At 37.1% G+C, this 21,078-nt stretch overlaps 5 protein-coding genes and 1 long non-coding RNA gene across 12 annotated transcripts; 2 read left to right on the top strand and 4 right to left on the bottom strand.

Annotated features, from left to right (window-relative positions):
- Positions 1–155: 155 nt before the first annotated feature.
- Positions 156–2,044, top strand: LOC104781697 (SUMO-conjugating enzyme SCE1). Its single transcript, XM_010506424.3, has 5 exons — positions 156–557; positions 700–783; positions 1,269–1,421; positions 1,520–1,633; positions 1,732–2,044. Exons 1-5 carry the CDS (start codon positions 489–491, stop codon positions 1,792–1,794), a joined length of 483 nt encoding a protein of 160 aa, XP_010504726.1. The 5' UTR covers positions 156–488; the 3' UTR covers positions 1,795–2,044.
- Positions 2,045–3,177: 1,133 nt separating this feature from the next.
- LOC104781696 (protein GIGAS CELL1-like) lies at positions 3,178–5,221 on the bottom strand. Its single transcript, XM_010506423.3, has 3 exons — positions 4,932–5,221; positions 4,272–4,675; positions 3,178–3,965 (listed from the first exon to the last, which is right to left on the bottom strand). Exons 2-3 carry the CDS (start codon positions 4,659–4,661, stop codon positions 3,579–3,581), a joined length of 777 nt encoding a protein of 258 aa, XP_010504725.1. The 5' UTR covers positions 4,662–4,675; positions 4,932–5,221; the 3' UTR covers positions 3,178–3,578.
- A 1,998-nt stretch (positions 5,222–7,219) lies between these two features.
- Positions 7,220–10,227, bottom strand: LOC104781694 (receptor protein kinase-like protein ZAR1). The gene is made up of 2 exons (XM_010506422.3): positions 8,615–10,227; positions 7,220–8,089 (listed from the first exon to the last, which is right to left on the bottom strand). Exons 1-2 carry the CDS (start codon positions 9,930–9,932, stop codon positions 7,440–7,442), a joined length of 1,968 nt encoding a protein of 655 aa, XP_010504724.1. The 5' UTR covers positions 9,933–10,227; the 3' UTR covers positions 7,220–7,439.
- A 455-nt stretch (positions 10,228–10,682) lies between these two features.
- On the bottom strand, positions 10,683–13,573 carry LOC104781693 (OVARIAN TUMOR DOMAIN-containing deubiquitinating enzyme 4). Of its 6 annotated transcripts, none has more exons than XM_010506420.2 (8): positions 13,320–13,553; positions 12,398–12,899; positions 12,184–12,305; positions 12,057–12,097; positions 11,740–11,838; positions 11,420–11,565; positions 11,166–11,246; positions 10,683–11,010 (listed from the first exon to the last, which is right to left on the bottom strand). In XM_010506420.2, exons 2-7 carry the CDS (start codon positions 12,867–12,869, stop codon positions 11,206–11,208), a joined length of 921 nt encoding a protein of 306 aa, XP_010504722.1. In that variant the 5' UTR covers positions 12,870–12,899; positions 13,320–13,553; the 3' UTR covers positions 10,683–11,010; positions 11,166–11,205. The 6 variants fall into 6 exon arrangements, with proteins under 6 accessions (XP_010504722.1, XP_087366839.1, XP_087366838.1 ...); XM_087510713.1 differs by lacking the exon at positions 13,320–13,553 and adding an exon at positions 12,979–13,161; XM_087510712.1 differs by lacking the exon at positions 10,683–11,010 and having other exon boundaries at positions 11,019–11,246; positions 13,195–13,382.
- Positions 13,574–16,855: 3,282 nt separating this feature from the next.
- Positions 16,856–17,622, bottom strand: LOC147946186 (uncharacterized). The gene is made up of 2 exons (XR_015597132.1): positions 17,485–17,622; positions 16,856–17,381 (listed from the first exon to the last, which is right to left on the bottom strand). It is a non-coding gene; the product is annotated as an uncharacterized LOC147946186 (long non-coding RNA).
- LOC104781692 (transcription factor bHLH60) lies at positions 17,559–21,050 on the top strand. 2 transcript variants are annotated; one of them, XR_015597129.1, is made up of 6 exons: positions 17,559–18,122; positions 18,205–18,352; positions 18,440–18,505; positions 19,589–19,657; positions 19,811–19,882; positions 20,596–21,050. XR_015597129.1 is itself a non-coding variant. In XM_010506418.2 (6 exons), the coding sequence occupies exons 1-6, from the start codon at positions 17,559–17,561 to the stop codon at positions 20,872–20,874; spliced, it is 1,164 nt and encodes a 387-aa protein (XP_010504720.1). In that variant the 3' UTR covers positions 20,875–21,050. The 2 variants fall into 2 exon arrangements, 1 of the variants encoding a protein (XP_010504720.1); XM_010506418.2 differs by having other exon boundaries at positions 18,239–18,352.
- Positions 21,051–21,078: the final 28 nt, after the last annotated feature.

The raw sequence follows: 21,078 nt of genomic DNA, 5'->3' as shown, positions 1-21,078 counted from the left end.
TGACAAATGGGATACGCTAGAAAGAAGAATCTTTTTTTTGGTAGCTTTTTTTTTGTTGTTGGGGGTTTCATCGCGTAGGTTTCACGCCACATTTATCCATTGACTTTTTCTTTTATTTATTTATTATATACATTTCTGATTATAAAAAAAAAATTGATATATTGGTTAAAAAAAAATTAAATGATTGACCGGTCAATATCCATTAAAGTGGAGGAGCTTAGGACGAAAGGACATTTATTCGTCGCGAAATCTGGACCGTAGGATACTCCGATTACCCCTTCTTTAACCTTTTTACTAGGGGCAAATCTGTAACTTCCTTCGCTTCTTCTTCTCCTTTTTCCCCAATCTGTCTTCTTCTTCTTCTTCTTCTTCGAAGTAGTATATTTATATAGGGAGAGATAGAGATTTGAGAAGCCAAATCACAAGAGAGAGACTTATAGAGAGAGTGAGATTCTATAGAGGAGAGAGAGAGAGAGAGAGAGAGAGATATGGCTAGTGGAATCGCTCGTGGTCGTTTAGCTGAAGAGAGGAAATCGTGGAGGAAGAATCATCCTCATGTTCGTGATTTTTGTTTGTTAATTTTTTTTTTCCAATTCTTTTTTTTTCTTCTTCTTAATTTATGGGGTTTTGGGTTTGTTTTGATTGCTTTATTTGAATCCTGATTTTGGTTTTGTTTCTTGTTGTGATGGTAAAATTTAGGGTTTTGTGGCGAAGCCAGAGACGGGGCCTGATGGTACTGTGAATCTAATGGTGTGGCATTGCACTATACCTGGTAAAGCTGGGGTAAGTATTGTTAACTGTACAATCCTGAAATTAGGGTTCATGTTCTGCTTGTCGGCTTCTGATTGGTACATGTAGAAACCATTTCTAAAAAACTCTGCACAAATTTAGGGTTTATGATTTTCTCATCTACCTCTGCTTTGGACTGTGAAGTCTTTGTGTATCATCTTCTGATGCTTTTATGTCTAAAAAGTTCGAAGCTTCACTAGTTTCTTCTTTTTGTGATTTTGTTTGTTTCTCTCATATGATGTGTTTTTGACCGTACACAGAACCATATATGAGTCATTCTAGTAGAAAGAGTAAATGTGTATCTCATTTTTTTACTTGTGATGTTCTGAATTGATGCATAAAACTTTGTTCTTCAAAATGACACTGAATTTGAACTCTGCTGTGTATCTTGGACATGGTTTTGACATGGCTAATAGTAGTAGTACAAGAGCGATTGTTAGTACTGTGAATCTTCATTGCTAATTTTGACTCTGCTGCAGACTGATTGGGAAGGTGGATTCTTTCCATTAACGATGCACTTCAGTGAGGACTATCCAAGCAAACCTCCGAAATGCAAATTCCCTCAAGGGTTTTTCCACCCTAATGTCTATCCATCTGGAACTGTTTGTCTCTCCATCCTTAACGAGGACTACGTAAGTACTCTCTTCTGTTTCTTTCTTTTGCGTTTCTCCATGAACAAAGCCAGCTTTATTGTACTCAGGCTCTCCTTTTGTTATGTGTATAACGACAGGGATGGAGACCAGCCATCACCGTGAAGCAGATTCTTGTTGGTATTCAGGATTTACTTGACACGCCTAATCCCGCTGACCCTGCACAGACTGATGGCTATCATCTCTTCTGTCAGGTACACCTTAGAGAAACCAATATAAAGATTTTGTAATATGTTTCGAAAACATAGCAACTAAGTCGAGTGATTGTAACTTTGTGTTGGTGATTGTGTAGGATCCAGTTGAGTACAAGAAAAGGGTTAAGCTGCAGTCCAAGCAGTATCCTGCTATTGTCTAAAACCTCAAAAAGAGAAGACACCAAAACTGATGACAAACTCTGAATATTTTCTCGTCTTCGTGTCATTGTGATTGTGTTTAGATGTCATTGGGTGAATGAAAACTCGTCATTTTGGCACCTTTAAGACTCCTGGAATCTATTTATTTTCGAAGAAAACTCTCTTTTTCTCTCTATTTAACTGTTAATATTCGTGGTACTGGATTCAGTTGGTGTTACTTCTATATAATACATAAACTATGTTCTCTTGTCACTTACGCTTGTTGTCCAAATTCTACCAAGTTAGGGGTGTTATTGGATGATGGTTTTTAAAAGAATTTGATATATTTAGAAATCATGTGTTATTGAATTGTGCATTTTAAAAAATTTATTAAAATCTAGTGTTATTTAATATTTATTGGATTTTGTGTGATTTTGGATTTCAACATACTTTGCTTCAAAAAAATATGAAGAAACACAATACCATATTTTTCTCAAGCATTTCATTTTTCTCTCCTCTCTCTATATGGATCTAGTCTTTAACATATTATTGTTTGAATTTTTTTCTCAATCTTTTTATAATTATACTTATTCATCAGATCTCTGTTATTTTAGAGAATTTTTTTTTTGTGTTTTTTAACTTTTTTTTTCTGGGTTCATTTTTTTCTGGGTTTATAATATAATCACACTTTTTTGTTCTGGGCTCAATGTCTTTTCTTCTTCCACAAAGCATATGTCTATAATCACACTTATTCATCAGTGTTATTTTTGAGATTTTTTTTTTTGTTCTTTTACTTTTTTTATGGGTTCATGATCTGTAATAATCGCACCATTTTTTTTCCTGGATTCAATGTAAAAGTCTGGGTGTTGTTAATTTAATATGGTTTTGGTGTATAATACAGTTTATGGCTAATTTTTTCTTTTTTTTTTCTTCTATAAATAACTTTAAAAAAATCCATAACAATCACCAAATATACATTATCAATAACTTTCAAATCCACCTTATATGCATTATAAAATCCACACAAATACATTAGACTTTTAAATCCACTAATATCCTGCCTCAATTAAAATCTTTAATCCACTAACACCCCTTAGTTTTTATGTCTTCGTTTCCAAAAACTAATCAAATCAATCCGATTTGTAAATCAAATAAGTAAAGACAAGTCTAAAACTGAAACCAGATTTAACACTTGCAGGTCATTATAGACTTATCATCATTATCTTTAGACATCTGAATCTCTAAGTGCTTTTGAATTAAACTCGTTTACAATCTTTTTGACCTTTTTTCGTTCAAAAATTGAGTTCGTAAACTTTTCAAGAGTACTTTGCAGAAGCTGTGATTCAGGAACGAGATAAAGTCTACAGATATATGAATAGGCAAATGAATATCAGCAATTTCAAGTATTAAACCAAATATCGGTACTTGTTATATACAACTCAATTATTCAAAAGTAATACAAATGGATGAAATTCTTCTACAAGCCTAAATCGTCAACAAGTGAAGACACAAACATGAAATGTGGGGACTGTCAAAAAGAATTAACATTCCTATGATATCATCATTAGCAGATGATTCCTGATCTATTCTATCATCAGAACAATGATTTCTCGAAACAACTCTCCTATAAAATCATCAAAAGATGATTGACGCTTTCTAGTCAAATCATCAGAAAATGATACCAAAGTCTAAGAAATTCACCGAACTTGTGAAGATGATCTATGATATCATCAGAAGATGATGTACTCACTGTGCAGGTATCTTAAGCGGATACCTCTCTGGTCTCTCTCCTCCTAAGTGTGGATGATCATCGCATTGACATAAGAGTCCGCACCTTTTTCTCCCGCTCTTCCCTCTTCGCTTGAGGAGTGCACTTCATTTTCTGGATCTCCTTCATCACAATCTTCTCTACTTTGTCAATAGAATTGAGTAGCTTCTTCTCGGGTGTGATGAATCCTGCTTCTTCCTCAGCGATCTCTTTAGTGATGTCAAGCAACATCTTATGAACTCTAGCAGTTGAAGGTGGGCAACTACGCTTGATTCCCACAGATGGACCAGGAGTCTCCATTGAGCATTTGTCTTCTCCTGACACTGGTACTGGAGATTCAAGAACACCAACTTGTTGATGAGTTGGGATCTCAACATCTCGGCCATCGTCTACTCTCATCCCAGCTGCTCTTCTTCTCTCAATAGCCTGCAGTTCAAGAGTGTAAACAAAATAAACGCCAGGCTAAGCAAGCCTTATGGCAACACATCTATGATTCAGCTTAATCAGATAGGCTAAGCAAGCCTGGTATGATTACTAAGAAACAAAATAAAACCCTATCAAGTAAGTAGCAGAATCCTATACTCAGCTAAAAAAAGAGGACTACAAAGCTAAAAACCATAGGTCCATCTCAAACACTTAACCAAGCTGCAAAGCAAAAACCAATGCCAGAACAAAACTGATTATCGTAAACAGAACAATTCAACACAAATGGGGTTGAGTCAGTTTCCTTACCCTCATAGTGTGAGTAATATCACGTAGAGGCGTTCTGGGGTACCAATAAGGCAACGGACTCCGTGAAGCACGACCTCTCCCACGTCTAGCAGCCACCATTGGCATATTCTCTCTTTCCTCTGCTAATCTAAACGGCGTGTGACCAGCTCTCCCATTACCAGGTCTCCATGTACTGAAATTGCCTCTCCCAATACCGCCGCCTGTTCTAACCAAAGATCCTCGACCAATTGAACCAGGTCCTGGAGAATCCGATGGCAATCTCAGAACCGGAGACTGAATCAATCTGAGCTGTGAATCTGGGACGTCAAGTAACACACCGTTACTCCTTCTGTTGGCAAATATAACCGAGTAATCAATTGGCCTCTCGATTCTGTCTCTTGCTTCTGGCATTATTGATAACGTCGCTGTAAACAACAAATAGAGAATCAATTAGAGAATTGATTGATCGATCGAAGAAAACACAAATCCCCAGAGAAACCCTAGGGTTTTAACATTTGAAATCAACCGCCGCTTCCGAGAAACGAAATTACAGAAAGAACTCAAGAAACGGAGATCGCGAATCTAAAATCTCTCACAAATTCAAATCGAGAGTTACAAAGAACACCGTTAAAAAAACTCACTCAAAATCAAATTAAGAAGAAACAACTATTGGATTCGTACCTTTGAATCTTCTTCTTTCAATAAAAAGCTAATTGATGAAACTCCAAAACGGTCTCTTCGAAGAGAGAGAGAGAGAGTAGAGAGAGAGAGAGAGGCTTTTCTTGGGGAGAGTGACGATCTGAGGGCAATTCTTTGAAGGTCGTCTCCTGAGCGGGATTTATAATGAGGAAACAAATCCAAATCCTCTCGCACGTGCGAGAGAAGATGCACCACACAACGCTCTCACTCACATGTGTGAGCCAAAAATCAAATTTCAAATTTTGCATCGCAGGCGGGCGGGATAAACGCCTAACCTCACCATTTTACCTTTTCACCCTTGTAAAACCCTAATAAGTATTCTTTCTCTACGGACGACCCTACCTGTGTTTCTGTACGCCTTACCGATCATCCACCGTTTACAGATCTGACCGTTACTCACCAATTAAAACCAAGCCACGTCCCCGATCTAAAAATCACCAATTGATTTGTGTTAGTTTTTTTTTTAACTTTTTAATACCATTTTTCTTCAATAATTAATCACTCGTGAAATTCTTTTTACAGTATTAATTAAATAACTTTATAACTACTAGTACATTTTTATTAATTTATCAATATATATTAATTAGTCCGAATTCATGATAAATTTTTTTTTTGGAGTTTATACCTACATCTTCGTATAGATTTGAAGTGGTTTGTATTAGCAAAAAAAAACTTCAAAGCCAACAAACAAGTCAAGAGTCAAACACCACACCACATATATATCAATTTAACCAATTAGCTTGGCTAATAATAATCATAAATTTGAACATGAGTTCAATACAGTAAACATATAATTTAGCTTATTATTTATCCCAAGAATAACAGATATCATATCTTTTGGTTTTTGAATTAAGAGCACAAAGTCCATTCCTTCTAACAGACCAATAACAGTTTCTGCATTGGTTTCCATAAATATTGTCTCTGCGATTTTTGTAAATAAAAAAACGACGTCTTTCGCCCCCAAATCTAAATACACAATAATGCGTAGTATCTCCTCCCCACAATAAATCTTTTAGGAATTCAGTCATTAATCTCGTCGCCCCAGGCAAAAAATCTATGTGAACGAGATCAGTCTCCATCCTACTATTACGACAAGTAGAATATAACATCGAACCACCGATATCGTTTCTTACGTACACACGTATTGTTGGAAACAAGTCCCATGCGTATATATTCTTGCCCATCACTACACCGTCTTGAGATAATGCTACGTTCAAGAACGACGATAGTATCACAAGAGTTATCAGATTCCTGTGGCAAGCCATTTTTTTGTGTTTTGTTTAATGGTTTGGATTGATGCTTCCTTGCATTTTCATGTATTTATACGGTGAATGAATTTTACATTTTATTATGTTAAGTTGTAACTGATTAGGCGTTAACTAATTATAACATTGACTAGCTTTGGTGGTTTCTAAAGGAAGAAAAATAACTTACAGTTAAGTATTTTACCTGTCTTGTGATCTAATTATAACCATTTTGTATTATCTAGAAACAACACATCATTTTTTAATGTTTATATTTAAAGATCTAATTGTATGTTATGTTAAGATTGGAGCAGATTATACAGCTATTTAAAAAAAATAATGATTCCTCTATTGTGTATGTTATCGAAAGATTAACTCCTTTGTTTGTTTTTTTTAACATCTAATTATTATGAATCAATTCGAAAGTAATGTGCATAATGTGATTTGATATTATAGAAAGAGGATCAAGGGTTTAAAGTTTATTAATTACTTTAGTCTATTACAAATGCGAAGGTTCAGAGAGGACACAACACTCTGAAATACTTCTGGAACGCCCCAAGCCAAGCCAAGGCTTCTATATTTGTTCTTATATCATCATATATAACAGACTACAAAAACATATAATTTGCTTATTTATCCCAAACATAGCAAATAATTGTTTAAAGCTATATAGCAAGCATTTTTTGTTAATGTGTTGTATGTTTTAAGCTAAAGCAAACATTTTTTTTAAAAAAAGCGTTTCCTTATAGTGTGTATGTTATCAAAAGATTAATTAACTCTTTTGTATGTTTCTTTTTAACATCTAGTAATTTATTATGAATGAATTCGAAACTAATCACTTACTTGATCACGACTCACAGTATACATAGAACTGGATTTTGCAAGGAGCACAATCTATTGGGAAAAAATGGATCCCACATGTCTAAATTTGTCTTCTCAGTTTGGGATTATAGAAAAAGTATAACTTGTTTCAAAATGTCCATATAAATGTGACTTGATTTGATATTCTAGAAAGATGGTCAAGGATTTAAAGTTAAAACCAAGAAACAAAAAGACTACTTACTTTTTAGTCTATTACAAATGTACAACAAAGGAGAGTGAGAACATGATGATCAGGACCCTAAAGCATGCCAAAAGTATTAAAAGATACTACTCATAGAGAAGCAAAACATGATGTTGCATGAATTTTACACTCAACGGAACTGCAAAAATCTCTAACTCACTTTCTAAGTTACCTCAAACGAGCTCAGTCCGATTTGATTCGGCCGAGATTCTCAGACACTGATCTCATCCTCGGTCGAACCTCTGGATCCATTTCTGTGCAGTTCAAGGCAACATATATGGCTGCAATAACTTGCTTATCTGCATAACCTTTGTTCAGAATCTCCGGGTCTAAAATCTCAGCCAAGGGCTTCTCTTCTTTGACCCAGTTCCTCACAACAAGCACAAGTTCTTCGCCATTGTTTTTATAGGAAGCATTGGGCAAACGACCAGTCAACAACTCCATAAGGACAACCCCGAACGAATAAACATCGCACTTCTGGGATAATTTGTAACCAGAAGAAGCTCGAGCCTCGGGTGCAAGGTAAGCAACAGAGGGAGCTGTAATTCTTGTCACCGTTGTAGCAGAGGTTCCGTAGGTTTGGTCAAAGCTTTCCCTTTTGGCGGATAGCGAACCGGTGAGTTTGGAGTAACCAGAGACCAGACGTGTGAGACCAAAGCCTGAGATGCGAGGCTGTAATTCATCATCGAGCAGGATTTTGGTTGATTTTAGGTTGCCATGAACGTACTTTCTCGGACTGTACTCGTGTATATACATCAAACCACGAGCAGCTCCTTGTGCAATACGTAACCTTTCAGGCCAAGAGAGTGTAGGCAGAGTATTCGAAGGTCCACCTACAATAAAAAAAAAATATAAAAAATCAATGATCACAAATAACAAACATCCCTCAGATCTCTGCTTGTTCTGTCTCATTGAACACTCTTTAAACTGACTCCTAATTATTAATCCTGATCTTGACCAATTAAACCAACAATATTCAAACAGGATCTCACCACCTTCTACATTGCTCTTTCCTAATTCAAAACTCTCGCAAAAACCGAATGTTCGACAAAGAAGAAAATTCCAAGTCTGCCTAGAACTATAACAGTCACCAAACATGTGAACTCAAAAGATTTCGTATAGAAAACAAACAAGAAGAAGACGCCAATAAAGTTTCTATTAACATAAAAAATCTAATATAGACAAAAAAAAAAACACTACATCTATATAAATCCACCAATCAAGTGGTTAGTTCAAGAGCACTAAACTCCCAAATCAACCCAACTTTTGTCTCAATTAAAATCAACATCAAGATTCACAAAAAAACAAAAATTGAGATTAGCCTAATAATACTTAGTGGGTTTGGTTAATGACATTACCATGTAAGGCAGAGTACAAGCTCCCGTTGCGTATGTAATCAGTGATCAAGAGCCTCTCGTCCTCCGCGTAGTAATAAGCTCTTACCCGTACGATGTTTGGATGCTGGACTCTACCTATAGCCTCCACTTCGTTTTCGAAATCCTTCCTCCGCCACGTGGCGTCTCCGTCACTCAGCCTTCTCACAGCAGCAACGACGGTCGATGACGACGATAACGTTGCCGATCCCATTCCGGCCACTACTCTGTACACAATCCCACTTCTGCTCTTTCCCACTACGTACGCCGATGCTCTCAGCAGATCCTCGAGCTCGAGCTCGAATCCTTCGTCCATCACCACGAATTTACCTTCCTCCTCCCCCTCCGCCGCCGCATCAAACTCCGTTGGCGTCCCCGTGTTCTTTTTCTCCGATTTGCCCTCGGCGGAGCTTAATTTTCTCCGGATCAGCCATAAGGAGATAGAAACAGCTCCGATTACGATTGAGACTCCGGATAAGAGAGAAACCGTTACTGATCCGGTGATCGGTTTAGCCTTTCTTTCGATGAAACTAGGGTTTGGTTTCTTCGGGAGTAGTTGCGAGCCTTCTGGTTTCGAAGCGACGACCTTAGGATTTGAGCTTTCTTCTTCTTTACACAGCCTCTGTAGCGGAAAGCCACAGAGATCAGAGTTTCCGGCGAACGCGGTTGGTCCTTGGTTTAACAGAGACCCAGTCTGAGGTATTTTTCCGGTGAGATTATTGTGGCCGAGATCTAAGCTGACGAAAACAGGAAACCGGCCATAGGACGGCGGAATTTCGCCGGAGAATCTGTTGTAAGAGAGGTTGAGCGTTCCGACTAAGCTTCCGAGTTGAGTGAGTGACTCAGGGAGTGACCCGTTGAGGAGATTGGAGGAGAGATCAATGTGAGTGAGATTCTTGAGGGCTCGTAACTGGGCCGGAATTGGGCCTGGGATTGAGTTGTGAGAGAGATCGATGTAACGGAGGTTAACGGCGTTGAAGAGACGAGTCGGGACGGGTTTCGAGAAGTTGTTGCGAGCAAGGTCGAGTTTTAGGAGCGAGTCGAGTAGTCCGAGTTCCGAGGGTATGTAACCTGATAGTCTTCTTCCGGAGAGAACGAGTGAGGTGACACGGCCGTGAGTGCAGATGATTCCAGGCCAGTGGCATGGAGTCGGGTCGGACTCGGACCAAGAAGTCATCACACGGGTCGGGTCTTTCAAGACGGCGGATTTGAGAGCAAGAAGTGACAAACCATCGGGGTTTAGCGACGAGGAGAAACTTATAAAGAAGAAGAAGGAAGATACAAGAAGTGAAAGAAACTGCATTTTCTCGAGTGAAAAAATAAACTAAGGATTGTGATTATGCAACGAGGAGTTGCAAAGAGAGGGAGAGAGGGAGAAAGAGACGAGAGAAGAAGAAGACGAAAGAGAAGAATTTTGGGTGATGGGGTTACAAATGTAGTAGCAACGTGGTTATAGTGTAGACATGGGAAAAGTTTTTTTGAATTCTTGTGAGCTTTAAAAAAGTGTTGGAAGATGTGTTTGGGACATGTATACAAAATTTGAAATAATAATTAAAAAAAAATAAGAATGTGGTTTTGCTCTGTGACACTGACAGTTTAGTTATGGATTGTTAAATCCAAAGTTTTTATAGTCATTGACTGATGCAGGTGGGTTGTTCTTTATAAATATGTCTTATGTTTTAAAATTGTAATTTTGTTGGGTAAGATGTAAGATGTCGATGATTGGGTTTTGGTTTTTGTTGGAAAATGGATATGAGTAGGCTTTTTATTACTTGGAAGTCGAGACGCACGACAAGTTTTTAAATTTGGGTTTGTGTTAGGAGACGTTAGCCAAGAAAGCCAAATGAATTTTCTCTAACAAATTAGGGGACTTCTACAATTTGATTTTCATTATTCAGATTTTTATTGTCTATCGTTTCATTTCAACCATAATGGGAATGGCCAGACCAACAACACAAATTATTTCACTGACCATATCTTTTAGGTACCCACAAACATTGTGATTTTGTATCATCACGACTTTGACAATGTGTGGCACACAAGCTAGCTATGATTTTGAAACGAGCGTATAACTTGAAATTTTATTCAAATTAAAAGGTATGGTACATTAGTAACATCCTACAAGACATGACTATAGATTGTGGTTGTGTCAGAAAAACTATAAATTCATCACCACCTGACAAAAGTCACCAATACAAAGATGCATGTGAATATCCCACTTATGTCCCCCAACAACAACCGTACCGGACGGATGGCACTTCCTCTTTTTTTTTTTTTGTAAATCGAAATTGACACTGGAGCTTTACCCTCATGAATCAAAAGGGCATGTAGTGACCAAAACCATGGTATAGAAGTATATGACTGGAATCTGATCTTCTTTACTGTATTGTTTACCGTATTTGAGATATATATTAAAATTAAATCTTTAACTCTTTTGTCATTCATAATTTCATATATCATGATTAAACTTAGATCATCTAATAGATAAAAAAAAATGATGCTTATTAATTATTATGGTCTGGAGACTGTCACTTACGACTTCCAACTATCTCAAGGGTGGGTGGCTGTTAGCTCTACTAGTCCGACTTTTTTGTCACTTTCCTTAGCTCCAATGTCTCTAGTAGGATGTAAACCACACATTGTATGAATTACAAGTTGTAAAATTTTGTCTCGTTTGTAAGCATTTTAAATCCTTGTTCGGCTTTTCAACCACAATGGCCTGAGTATATTCTTTTGAGTGGACATAAGCTAACATTTGCTAAAGTTTAGATTTTGGAATTGAAGTTTTACCCTCGTGAATCAGTAGAGCATCGTAATGACCGAAACCATGGTAAAGGACTCGGATTGGATCGTCTTTACCGTATTCTTGACCATATTCTGCAATGCATATCAATCCTCCAGCTTTCTCGTCCTTCATATACACTGTGATTGGCATCCTATAATAATCACAAAAAAAAAAAAAAAAGAGAAAAACATCAAAAAGCATCAATCCTACAAAGATTAATGATATGCCCGTTTCGGGGTTCGTTGGTATTCAATCTAGAATGTGTATGAAAAGCTGAAACCATGCACATCAAGGAACAAAGAACAAAGGAGAGGATGTTATTTACTGAAGAACGTGTGAAGCCATGAAGAGTTCTGGTTCACCTCCCCACACCTGTGGCTTCCGCATTTGTCTGACGTATGTGTCGAAATCTCCTTCCACAAACCTGATGAGAATCATCAGAAAGAGTAGGTGTTCTTAACCTAGTACTTCGTAATTCGGGGTTAGTAAGACATTATAATCTCAAGGCCCTTCTAAAACTAGTGACACTAGTAGTAACAACTAACAAGAGATCAACTAATTGTGATATGGAAGTTGAAGAGTGGTGTATAGCCAGCGAATGAATTTTGAATTGCTCTAAAAACATTTAAAAAAGACACTTACCATTCTGTTTCCTGTCTTCTTTTAATAAACTCATCAGCAACCTATCATATTCAAAATAACAACATGAATGATAAGATGTAATTTAAGACTTCTGGTTGCAGAGTATGAGAGATAACCAGATACTTACCCTTGTACGTAATTCATCAGCGAGTTCTCTTTGTGTCTTCTCGCCTGGAGCCCGTTGTCCAGAGCGTAAGCAAAACCCGTGAGCTACAGAACGAAACAAGCATCTACCATCCCCAGGAATACCTACAAATCATTGCCATTTTTCTGATTCAACAATGGTCTACATAAAAAAACAAGCTTAGCTATCTGACTATTCATATTATTGGTATACTTACCAATGATAGAGTAATCAGTGTAGACTCTTTTCCCATTGTGGAATTTACCATCAGACGAACTGTTATCCCTTGACGCATCTGCATAAGCTGATTGAGAAGCCGAAGAATAACAAACAAGCAAGCTAACAACCACACCCGTATAAGCAAATCTTGAAAACCAATAGAGGTTTCTCATGTTGCTGTTTATCTCAGAGCATTTCCTTTTGGCATCAGGTGACAAGAAAGAAACTTCAAGCTTTTCCTTAGGACCAACGGTTGATCGATTGATCAATACCGACCCACAAAGTCCTTTATCCAGCACACTACTAGAGATGGATACACCAAAACCGGCATAATCTTTTCTCGAAAGCCCTGAGAAAAGACTGTGACAGCGGAGTTTATATGATGATCCTCGAAGGTGAGTGCTCAAATGCCTCTTGATATGGATAACATTCCTAGAACATGTTGTGACTGGAGAGTAACAAATCATCATATCTTGTTCTTTGTTCTATTCCAGATAAACCTATACAAAGAAGAAGACAATTTCTATAAGTCCATGTATAGCTCCCAATGATTCCAAAAAACAAACAAAAGATCATTACTTGATAGCAAAATCTACTTCAATGATCCCAAAATCAAGCTATCTAAGCTATATAATCTCAGCCCAATAACTGAAAATTTGTTGATAATTACTTTTAAAACCGTAGGAATGTTTTAGTAAAAATCCCAGAATAACGAATTTAACCCCCAAAAAAAAAAATACACACACAAAATCAAAAGCTATTGAGAAACTGAAGGAAACGCAGGTAGAATGATACAATTGCGTAGGCGTATCAGAGAAGCATCCGAGAGAGAGAACACGTGACAAGAGTGAATAAAGGCTTATTACAAGGTCGCGAAGCAAAGAATAATGTTATTGAAGGGGGGTGTTTCTTGTACTCACTTTGATTTTCCGACAAAACCAAGAAACCGTTGTTTGACTGTAGGAGATGCGAATTTGGTGGGTAGGACAAACGCTGAAATTGTACCTTTTTTATAGTTCTACTAGGCTACTACTAGCGCAACGTCTCGGATTTGTAATTTACCGACGCTGCAATGAAACCAACTTTTACAGAACTAGTCGAGAGAGACTCGAGAAGCATCATCGGCTGTTACCGAACAATCATCGCTCTACTCAATCTCATCATTAACAACGCCATCGTTTTAATGGATCCGCTGAATTTAGCTTTATTGGGCCGCATAATTGGGCCTAATTACCCGTTTTTGTTTATGTGTGCCAGCCTTCTCTTACAAATTACGAGGACTGACTGAGGAGTCTTGCAATTTGTGTTCTTAATAATTCATCATATGATATGTGATCCAAATCTGTTTATCTAAATATAGGATGGTCCGACTAAAATTTCTTTCATTGATATTAGAGTACGGTTCGATTTGAAATGGGCAGATAAAAATCTGAAATCTCCCAAAAAAAGCTAAAACTTCATATTGTAAATTAAAAGAGGCTGGCTACATCTACTCAGTTACCAGTTAGATTTTTTACTTTTAAGTTGAAAGTTCATGAATTTCTCACAAATATTTCATAAGTAAAATATTTAACATTGTACGTTTTACTTTTTACCTACATATATTTATAACTTATAAGAATACTGAACTGGTTACAATTGACTTCTGCAAATATCTTTAAAAAAAAAAAAATCAAAATAATTTCTATGTTCTTTCAGTTTAGTATCTTGATTCTAGGAATGGAAACACAACAAAAAGTTTTGTCTGTGTCAGAAACCTTTCTTCCTGAAACTGGCAAATGGGCATTGCAGTCTGTGCGTACCGTACGGTGAACAGCCCTTGCCGTTTGTGGTACAAGTACAACAACACACACACACAAAAAAGGACTCTGGTCTCTGGCAAAAGCAATGAATGAGAAAGTAGTATTCACGGCCCATTTAAACCCAACACATCACTCGACGTGCAACTTGGTTAATGGTAGAGAGACTTAAGAGTTGAGACCCCATCATTGTGGTTGTGGCCTTCGGCTATTCACAAGGGATATGTTTTTTTTTTTCAGGTGGCCCCAAGTTTTATCACAAGTCCTTTTTTTTGGAGGGTCCTTATGTTACGGGCCCACATTGTGTCGTCCTTGTCTTCTGGGCCCATCGTATGTTCCGGTCGATATCATCTTTCTGCTCACAATTTCTTGGAGTCGTCAATTTAAAATTTTCTTCCATTGTATTTGTATGGTTTTGTTTTCTAATCCATGTCGTCTCCTCACAGTTAAATAATCTGATTGTTACAACGTGGTGTTTTGTTATAAATGATCAAAGTGTCATCTGCTGAAAAAATATTATCTTACAATAAATGCATTTGAAAGTTGAGTTTCAATCTTAATGTTGGATGTAAATTGTTGTAGCGCTATAAGAAAATTGGTTGAATCCAACGCAACTAACATGTGTACGATGGTTGATAGAAGTGTTTCGATTTGGATCACTCATTAGCTGTATAACGTATTTACTATACACATCACGGTATCAGTATCGATCATTGTGCCAAATATGTAACGACATGTACGTGTATCTTAAGTATTTTTATATGTAACGACGAATTCTATGCGTGTAAACGTATAACGTAGGAAATTTAGAGACGTCTGCTTCGTATATCATTAAGTTATATTTACACTTCAATAGTTCAATGTTAATTGATGATTTCTTATCATTACGACCCCTTAGCCGAATTTAGCATTGGACTTGGACTTCTGGTTTGGCCGTTTGGGTGGTGAAGTGCATTCATGATGTTTGATGGCTTGGTGCGCTTTAAAATATTCTCTCTTTAATTTTTTTTTTGGCATGGGCGGTTTAAAATATTCTCAAGAACCCTATATATGCAAATACGATTATACGACTAAATCCAACTAACCTTTTGATGAACATAAAAATGTAATCACGATTACAAAAAAAAGATATGCTTCATAACGTTGAACAATTGAAAAGAGAATTGCATGTGGACATTATTATTACATAAAAATAGTCGAACTTAACAAAATTCACCTAAGATATTGAATATTCATCGTTCAATGTTATGAATCTCATGAGTCATTGATCCTTTTTGGGAGGTTAAATATAAAATGTTTTCACAACCATATTTACATTGACAAAAATCTATCTATTTTATTCTGAGTATTATCTAAACCAACTTACACATAACGTACGTTTTGACAAATTATAATTGTTATGCACTTTTCAACATTACTTAATTTGGGATCTCGTTTTGCTCGGCAATTTGGCAAAAACGAATTCATGATGAGAGACTATATGTACTCATGCATGTATGTGTTGTTAAGTTGTGTGGATCCCATGCATGTCAGATTGTAACAGCTGTCGAATAATGCAAGCTACATAGCAAAATAAAACATATTTTTCATTCAAACACAAAACCAAGAAGAAGAAGAAAGAAGAAGAAGAAGAAGAAGAAGAAAGAAGAAGAAGAAGAAGAAGAAGAAGAAGAAGAAGAAGAAGAAGAAGAAGAAGAAGAAGAAGAAGAAGAAGAAGAAGAAGAAGAGAGCTCTATCTTATTTGATTCATTTGTATTCATCACAACATTATAATATGGGAAGAATGGTAATTCTCCACACCCCGAAGAGAAGCTTAATTTAATGGGCCAGAGTCACGTGGTTAGCACGCGGAACCAGACCCACTCTAGTAAATATTCTAAACATATCCATCCGAAAATCTTTGTGGTCTCGTCCATATCCATATCCTTTTAAACTCATCATGATCTCAATGTAACACGTCAATGAGTTTTGTTGAATATACACTTCAACGCTTTCTTTCACAGATTTTTGGGTGAAGTATTAGAAAGCTAGGACCAAGCAAATTTTGGACCACTGGCGTGTTAGTAAAAAGTGTAGTCTCAACTCTCATGAATCCGAGTCTCCTATAATTGGGAGGGTTGACTGAGTCATTTAAGAATGCAAGTTCAACTACGAGCTTCGCGGTGGAAGGAGGTATACGAGCCTTAATGGACCAGAACTTTTCATGCATGCTAAAAACAAAATTTTATAAAAAGTAAATCAGCTAAAATGGAAATTGAGCTTATATATGGATCATTATGTTCGAGAGAATATATGCATTTCTATGGTTACTTTAGACTTTTGTGATCAATCACAGAGTTAAACTCAGTGTATCGGTGAAGACTTTCGCATTAGAAGCTATGTGTATATATTTTTTTTCCGGAGCCCGTGTGAAAAGTCAGAAAACCTGATGTAACCCCATTTATGGCATTAACTACTGATACTAATAATACTATACGTAAAAAAACATTATTTATACTCTGCAAAAAAAAAAATGGAGTCAGAGACAGCAGAGGCTGGTCCTGCGCTAAAGAATAAATCTAATCCACCAATTGGATTTAAATATGGTACTCCCCCAATCAATCATTTTAGTTTTTAATAATATAGTTGATGGTTCACAGTAGTTTTATACAATATAATTAAAAACAATTAAATGTATTAAATTAAGGTTAGTAAACAAATTATAATTCACCGGTTAAAGCCCAAAAGGCCCAACTAATATCTCTACGGATTTGGGATCCAGCAAAAACCGTACCTTACACTTACAATAATAACAACCAAATTTGTTTCTCTCTCTTTTGCTCTAAATAAAAAGAGTGTGTCTTTTTTTTTTTTTTTTTTTTTTTTTTTTTTTTTTAATTTATTTATTTAACAGAAGCACTCTATACAGCTAACGTTGCTTTCGTCCTACTCCAAAAAAAAAATACGCCAATGGAGGAGAGAGTTAAAAGCTTGAGAGAGACTAACGAAGAGAGAAGATAGTAACTACTCCTTCCTTCCTTCCTTCCTTCTTCCGGCAAGTTCTCTGAAAGAGCTTCAGAAGACAAGTTTTGATTTCTTAACTCTTTTGACCCCCCGCCCCGCCCCGCCCATTCATCAATCGTTGCGTTCAATTTCTCCATATCTCTCTCTCTCTGTCTGTCTTCGCCGCAATTTTCTCGCTTCCTGACAAAAACAATACAAATAATATCAGTTTTTTCTTCTTCTCCACTCTCTCTTGATTAGGGTTCTTCTTCTTCTGGAGATAGAGTGAGAGATTTTGATTTACCGCAAAAAATCGAATGTGTTGTTACTGCTGATTTTTGGTTTTCCTATTATTGAGCGTGAGACGGGTGTTCGTTTATGGATCTGACTGGAGGATTTGGAGCTAGATCCGGCGGCGTTGGTGGTGGACCTTACCGGGAACCAATAGGCCTTGAATCGCTTCATCTCGGCGACGAGTTTCGTCAACTTGCGACGACGACGTCGTTAACTCCTGATAACGCCGGTGGTTCTTTCACTGCTTTGCTTGAGCTTCCTCCTACACAAGCTGTGGAGCTTCTCCATTTCACTGATTCATTGTCTTCTTCTCAAGCCGCCGCCGCCGCCACGACAGGGATCGGTGGTGGAGATATTATTATTGCTCCTCCTCCGCCGCCGCTTCACTCTTTCGGTGGGACGACATTGACTTTTCCTTCTAACTCAGCTCTCATGGAGCGAGCTGCTCGTTTCTCTGTGATTGCCACTGAGCAACAACAAAACAACGGTAATTATCATAATAATGAGACTCCCACGAGCTCTGTACCTTCCAATTCCAGCGATAGAGTCAAGACCGAGCCTCCTGAGACCGATTCAGCTATGGAGAATCAATCCCTTTGCCCTAATCAGACTAATCGATCTGGCAAGAGGAAAGATTTCGACAAGAAGGTGAGAGAGCGAACACGAAATTATTTCTCTCTTTTTTTTTTTTTTTTTTTTTTTTACATTTGATGATTCTTCGTTTCATCAGATTGATGAATCAATCAATCCCTAAATGTTTCTAGGTTAAAAGCTCGACGAAGAAGAACAAAAGCTCAGAAGAGACCGAGAAGCTACCGTATGTTCACGTTAGAGCTCGTCGTGGTCAAGCAACCGATAGCCATAGCTTAGCAGAACGAGTAATCTTTCAATCTCACTAATTTTGGTCTTTAATCAGCTGATTAATAGTCGCTAATTTCATCACTAATTATTATTTGGGATCATAGGCAAGAAGGGAGAAGATAAATGCACGAATGAAGCTGCTACAGGAACTGGTCCCAGGCTGTGATAAGGTTTGTCTCTTAGATCAATTTGTTAATCAATCATTAGGTCTTCATTTTGTGTTTAAATACATAAATATTTCTTTAATTGATTCACTCATAAAGTAAGGATTTATAATTAGACGATGTAGTTTGTTGGTAAGGGTCTTTATCCTTCCACACCTACTTTTTTCTTCTTCCCCAATTGCTTAATTACTTTTTTATTAAGAAAAGTATTTTTTTCTGGTGTGCTAATGTGGTCTGTTGGGTAATTGTGTAATGCCTTAAGCGAGAGAGATCTCAGCTTTTTTTTTTTTTTTTTTTAATTTTTATCGTGTGGGGAGAAATATCTCACGGGTACACTTAGCTTTAAGGTTAACTTAGTCACACGGAAGTGATAGGACCGAGTTTTATCGAATTCTTTTTTCCTCATCTCAAAGTGTGTTCATTGAGCTTGAAGATTAGTCAATAAATGACGAGAATGACCTTAGGAAGTGGGGATGCTAGCTGTAATGTGCCATTAAGGTTTTGGGTTTAGGGGACATATTTTGGTGGAAAGATCAAGATCAAAGTGTGTTTTGGGGTCCATCTTTTGATTATAAGTGGGGGAAAAAGTTGCTAACTTTTCTATGGAAGGTGAGGAAGGGGTAGTATCGTCTCTAACAAGTTCGGTATCTATCAAGGAAATAAAAGACAATGACTCTTTTAGAAGGACGATTAAAGCAAATGATCCTTTACAAATATTGATATGCTTTGAGTCCCACATACCTAATTAGTTGGAAACATGATGTGACACTACCCCCCAGACAACTTAATTAATCATCCTCTGATGTTAGAAGTTAGCAGCAATTATTGGTGTGATGGAGATGATGAAATGGAACATCACTGTTTGTAAAACATTTGGATTCTATAGGTGAGCTGTTAGGACTTGATTGATTGTTCCGTAACCCCTAGAGTACTGATTACATTGAGATTGTAGATACTATTTATGTTAGCTTTAGATTAAAAGGGTCATTTTCTTGCTGTTTATTTCGGACAATCTTAACCCTTTTAGTGTGTGGCAGCATATCTACTTTTAATGAATCTTAAGCTTATCAGAAAGTCTTTGACCTGCAGATTCAAGGTACCGCGCTGGTGCTGGATGAAATCATTAACCATGTCCAGTCATTACAACGTCAAGTGGAGGTGAGACTTTACGTGGTCCAATTTTTGTTCTTAATACCTATATTGTTGTTCAACTAGCCTTAGGCACAACCTAAAGGTCAACTCAAAACAGTTTGAACAGGCATTGAATTGTGTGCCACAATCTCATGTATCTGTGAATTGTGTGTTCCACAGATGCTATCAATGAGACTTGCTGCGGTAAACCCAAGAGTCGACTTCAATCTCGACACCATATTGGCTTCAGAAGTAAGTATCTAAATCTCAAACAATATTTAGGTTAGGCCCTTCTAATTACTCTTCTTCAGGAATAAATAACTATTTCATGTGTTTCTCATTTAAGTAAACCGTACCTCTTTGAGTAGCTCTAGATTCTATTACAGAAAGAGAAACTTTGCGTATTTATTGATACAAACATTAATTTAGATCATTTTAGTGTAAGCCGTAGGAGATTCAACGTCTACTCTCATGAAGGTAACTCAGGGAAAAATAAATACACAACACACATACACACACACCGTGCAAATTATCGTACACAAAGAGCTTAGCGTGTCAAAAACTCGGACCACCTTTGGTTCTGTAAACCTTTCTGTGTCTCCTGTGACTTATGTCGGATGTGTATTTGATGAGCTCTGATAACATTTTACAAATAAAACAATTCAATAATTTCTGTGGGTCTCTTCCAACATCTTGTTGTTTCAAAGTGACCTATCTAATTTCATGATCACCTGTGGATTCTCATCAAAACTTTTGGACCAAAGTAAATAAATGCTTTATCTCTCTTTCTTCTTACAGCTTGTACCGCCATTAAATAGCCAGGGACCCTCTCATTAAACCTTGTTCTTTTAGGATAATAATAGCACAGCAACAATAGTTGACTACTTTGACTAGATCAAGATCTCTCTATGAATGATCCCTTAGCTGATATCTTTTCCGGTAACGGCTTTGGTTTTATTTCACAGAACGCTTCTTTAATGGACGGGAGCTTCAGTGGTACGGCAATGCAGCTTGCTTGGCCTCACCAAGCCTTAGAGACCGAACAGTCCTTTCATCAACGGCAACTGCAACCACCACCACCACCACCACAACAATGGCCTTTTGACGGCTTGAATCAGCCAGTATGGGGAAGAGAAGAGGATCAAGCTCATGGCAATGATCACAGCAATTTGATGGCTGTCTCTGAAAATGTAATGGTGGGTTCTGCTAATTTGCACCCAAATCAGGTCAAAATGGAGCTGTAAGTTGGGAAAACAGTAGTAGATCATGAATGTGTATATATATCGTATAAGCTCGTTTCTCTCTATATATATAATCTCATAAATATATATAAGAAACTAGATATCTGTTAAGAAGGTGTCGGTCATTTGTTTCAGAGAGACAAAACTGGTATATGATTATTTCTTATTTTTTTACCAGATTTCCACAATGTTGAATCTATAGAATTA

This window comes from Camelina sativa, chromosome 4, assembly GCF_030686135.1.
Source record: "Camelina sativa cultivar CO46 ecotype springtype chromosome 4, ASM3068613v1".
Classification (NCBI taxonomy): Eukaryota; Viridiplantae; Streptophyta; class Magnoliopsida; order Brassicales; family Brassicaceae; genus Camelina; species Camelina sativa.
This window is presented reverse-complemented; position numbering and strand designations above follow the sequence as displayed.

Excerpts from the sequence above, each read along its gene's own strand:
- LOC104781697 (XM_010506424.3), top strand. The coding sequence starts at position 489 with ATGGCTAGTGGAATCGCTCGTGGTCGTTTAGCTGAAGAGAGGAAATCG. Across the intron at positions 1,422-1,519 it reads CCATCCTTAACGAGGACTAC|GGATGGAGACCAGCCATCAC; the intron begins GTAAGTACTCTC and ends GTATAACGACAG. Across the intron at positions 1,634-1,731 it reads GCTATCATCTCTTCTGTCAG|GATCCAGTTGAGTACAAGAA; the intron begins GTACACCTTAGA and ends GTGATTGTGTAG.
- LOC104781693 (XM_010506420.2), bottom strand. The coding sequence starts at position 12,869 with ATGATGATTTGTTACTCTCCAGTCACAACATGTTCTAGGAATGTTATC. Across the intron at positions 12,098-12,183 it reads CTGATGAATTACGTACAAGG|GTTGCTGATGAGTTTATTAA; the intron begins GTAAGTATCTGG and ends TGAATATGATAG. Across the intron at positions 11,247-11,419 it reads TGCTCTACTGATTCACGAGG|AGACATTGGAGCTAAGGAAA; the intron begins GTAAAACTTCAA and ends ACATCCTACTAG.
- LOC104781696 (XM_010506423.3), bottom strand. The coding sequence starts at position 4,661 with ATGCCAGAAGCAAGAGACAGAATCGAGAGGCCAATTGATTACTCGGTT. Across the intron at positions 3,966-4,271 it reads ATATTACTCACACTATGAGG|GCTATTGAGAGAAGAAGAGC; the intron begins GTAAGGAAACTG and ends CTTGAACTGCAG.
- LOC104781692 (XM_010506418.2), top strand. The coding sequence starts at position 17,559 with ATGGATCTGACTGGAGGATTTGGAGCTAGATCCGGCGGCGTTGGTGGT. Across the intron at positions 18,123-18,238 it reads GGAAAGATTTCGACAAGAAG|GTTAAAAGCTCGACGAAGAA; the intron begins GTGAGAGAGCGA and ends AAATGTTTCTAG. Across the intron at positions 19,883-20,595 it reads ACACCATATTGGCTTCAGAA|AACGCTTCTTTAATGGACGG; the intron begins GTAAGTATCTAA and ends TTTATTTCACAG.
- LOC104781694 (XM_010506422.3), bottom strand. The coding sequence starts at position 9,932 with ATGCAGTTTCTTTCACTTCTTGTATCTTCCTTCTTCTTCTTTATAAGT. Across the intron at positions 8,090-8,614 it reads CTTGTACTCTGCCTTACATG|GTGGACCTTCGAATACTCTG; the intron begins GTAATGTCATTA and ends TTTTTATTGTAG.